General features: G+C 67.0%; 1 protein-coding gene across 1 annotated transcript in view; it reads left to right on the forward strand.

Annotated features, from left to right (window-relative positions):
• Positions 1-2854, forward strand: part of Vwa1 (von Willebrand factor A domain containing 1) — a 13213-nt gene that overhangs the window by 3053 nt on the left and 7306 nt on the right. Inside the window, exons 2-3 of the mRNA XM_013031388.1 lie at positions 338-963; positions 2568-2846. Of these exons, the coding sequence (XP_012886842.1) occupies positions 338-963; positions 2568-2846 (905 nt within the window). The remainder of the gene's footprint in view (positions 1-337; positions 964-2567; positions 2847-2854) is intronic.

A 2854-nucleotide genomic window follows, 5' to 3' on the forward strand; every position in this document is an offset into this window, starting at 1 on the left:
CCCGTCCGCCTGCGGCCCGCCCCGCCGCTCGTGGCTCACGGATGGCCTCTCCCGCCGGGCCTGGGCCTGGCCCGCACGCGGTCTGTGGGACGGGGAGCGGGCACAGCCCGGGACGCCCCAGGCCCGGGCCCAGCTGGCCCTCCCAGGAGGCCGGGACCCGAGCATCACGGCTGGAGACCAGTCCGGGCAGGAAAGCCCACGGGACAGCTCCAGTGAACCCCGGAAAAAGCCGGAAGTGGCGCTGTGACAAGTGGTGGAGCGCTAGCCTTGAGCGCAAGCCTCAGGGACAGGGCCAGCCTGCCCCCGCCCAGGAGCCCGTCCCCAGACCTCCCGGCAGGGCGAGAGAGGGCCTCGGGCTCCCCCCGAGCCCCGCAGCTGGGTCTGAAGCCCTGTCCTTTTCCCCAGGCCCCCCAGCGGCAGCCCCCCAGGGGGACCTGTTGTTCCTGTTGGACAGCTCAGCCAGTGTGTCACACTACGAGTTTTCCAGGGTCCGGGAGTTTGTGGGGCAGCTGGTGGCGCCACTGCCCGTGGGCCCCGGGGCCCTGCGTGCCAGCCTGGTGCACGTGAGCAGTCGGCCGCACACCGAGTTCCCCTTCAACCAGCACGGCTCGGGCCAGGCTGTCCAGGATGCCGTTCGAGCTGCGGCCCAGCGTATGGGCGACACCAACACAGGCCTGGCGCTGGCCTACGTCAAGGAGCAGCTGTTTGCCGAGGCCGCGGGTGCGCGGCCAGGGGTGCCCAAGGTCCTGGTGTGGGTGACAGATGGGGGCTCCAGCGATCCCGTGGGCCCCCCTATGCAAGAGCTCAAGGACTTAGGTGTCACAGTCTTCATTGTCAGCACTGGCAGAGGCAACTTGTTGGAGCTGTCGGCAGCAGCCTCCACCCCTGCGGAGAAACACCTGCGCTTTGTGGATGTGGACGACCTAAGCATCATCACCGCGGAGCTGCAGGCCTCCATCCTGGGTGAGCCAGTGGCCAGAGGCCGGGTGCCGGGTTGTGAGGTGCCAGGTGTTGGGCCCGGCCACCTGAGGGCGCTGTGGGCAGGCAAGTGAATTAACTGCACCTAACGCCCTGTGTCCACCAACACGGGAGCTGTGGAGAGGCAGGCCTGAGTGGCCCTCCGGGGGGCTGCCGTGTGTGGACGTGAGGAGAGCTGGGGTTCTCTGGATAGGATACGTTATGAGGGAAAGGGGGTCCCCCCGCCTGGGGGCTCTGCCGGCAGTCGCAGGCACCTGTGGGTGTCCAGGGTCCCACTGGACACGCCCCTCAGGTGCCTTCCTCAGAGCTCAGGCCTCATCCAGGAGAGGATTTTGCTCTGGGACTGCTGGGGAGGAAGCCAGACCAGCCAAGTCCTGTGTCAGCCGCTCAGCAGCCCCACGCTGGTTTTATTTGATTCCTCTCCAGCCAGGCCCCAGAGGAGAAGAGTTAGAGAGGATCTGGTGGCTGGCCAGGCCCACACAGCAATGCCACCACCTCAGGCCCTTCCCAAGTCACCACACGGGGGTGGGAAGGGGCTAGTCCGTGGGCCAGACGGGGTGGAGGGGCCTCTCCACCTTCCCAGCCCTGTGGCCTTTAGACCAACAACACAGCTGAGCGGGGAAAGAACAAAAGCAAAGGCTGCGTCCACCAGTCCCGCTCGCCCGAGTGTCACTCAGATGTCACAGGCTCAAGATGCACATGGAAGCCGGGCGCTGGTGGCTCACGCCTGTAATCCTAGCTACTCAGGAGGCTGAGATCTGAGGATCGCGGTTCAAAGCCAGCCCGGGCAGGAGAGACCGTGAGACTCCTATCTCCAATAAACCACCAGAAAACCGGAAGTGGCGCTGTAGCTCAAGTGGTAGAGTGCTCGCCTTGAGCTGAAGAGCTGAGGGACATCGCCCAGGCCCAGAGTTCAAGCCCCACAACCGAAAAAAAAAAAAAAAAAAAAGATGCACATGGAAGCCTGTCTTCACCAGCATGCTGAGGGACACAGCTGGACTTCATGTCCAGCTGCTCCTGAGGCTCACTTCTCCACTGCCGACCTGACCTCAATGGCCCCCATCTCCTCACTGCTGTCCTGCCCCCCCACCCCATCTCCTCACTGCCCCCTGACCCCATGACCCCATCTACTCACTGCCCCCTAACCCCCGTACCTCACTGCCATCCTGCCCCCCTCCTATGACCCCATCTCCTCACTGCCCCCTGACCCCCCGTGACCCCATCTCCTCACTGCCCCCTGACCCCCCGTGACCCCATCTCCTCACTGCCCCCTGACCCCATCTCCTCACTGCCCCCTGACCCCCCGTGTCCCCATCTCCTGGCTGCACCCTTTGGCACTCTTGGCATCAGGGCAAAGAGCCCAGCTGACACCAACCCTGTGCCTCGGGGTGCAGGGTGAGCCTCGGGTCTGAGACCCCAGGGCTGTGCGGCTGGCGTGGGTGGGGAGGCAGGGCACCGTCCCCCGGGTCTGGGTCTGGGCTGCAGCTGAAAGGGCTCTGAGGGGGGGCCGCACGCCCTCTGCCTCCCCCAGCGGCTCCGGGCCGAGGTAGAGCCGCCCGCGCCCTGACCGCGCGCCCCGCACCGCGCAGGCGCAGTGCAGCCGCAGCGGCTCCACGCCGCCGAGGTCACCCCCCACGGCTTCCGCCTGGCCTGGCCGCCCCTGCTGACCGCAGACTCCGGCTTCTACGTGCTGGAGCTGGCGCCCAGCGCGGAGCCCGAAGCCGCGCGCCGCCAGCGGGTGCCCGGGGACGCCACGGGCTGGAGCTGGTCCGGCCTGCGCCCGGACACGGACTACGACGTGGTGCTGCTGCCCGAGTCCAACTTGCGCCTGCTGGGGCCGCAGCACGTGCGCGTGCGCACTCTGCCAGGTGAGGGG

Source organism: Dipodomys ordii, unplaced genomic scaffold, assembly GCF_000151885.1.
Source record: "Dipodomys ordii isolate 6190 unplaced genomic scaffold, Dord_2.0 Scaffold6, whole genome shotgun sequence".
Classification (NCBI taxonomy): domain Eukaryota; kingdom Metazoa; phylum Chordata; class Mammalia; order Rodentia; family Heteromyidae; genus Dipodomys; species Dipodomys ordii.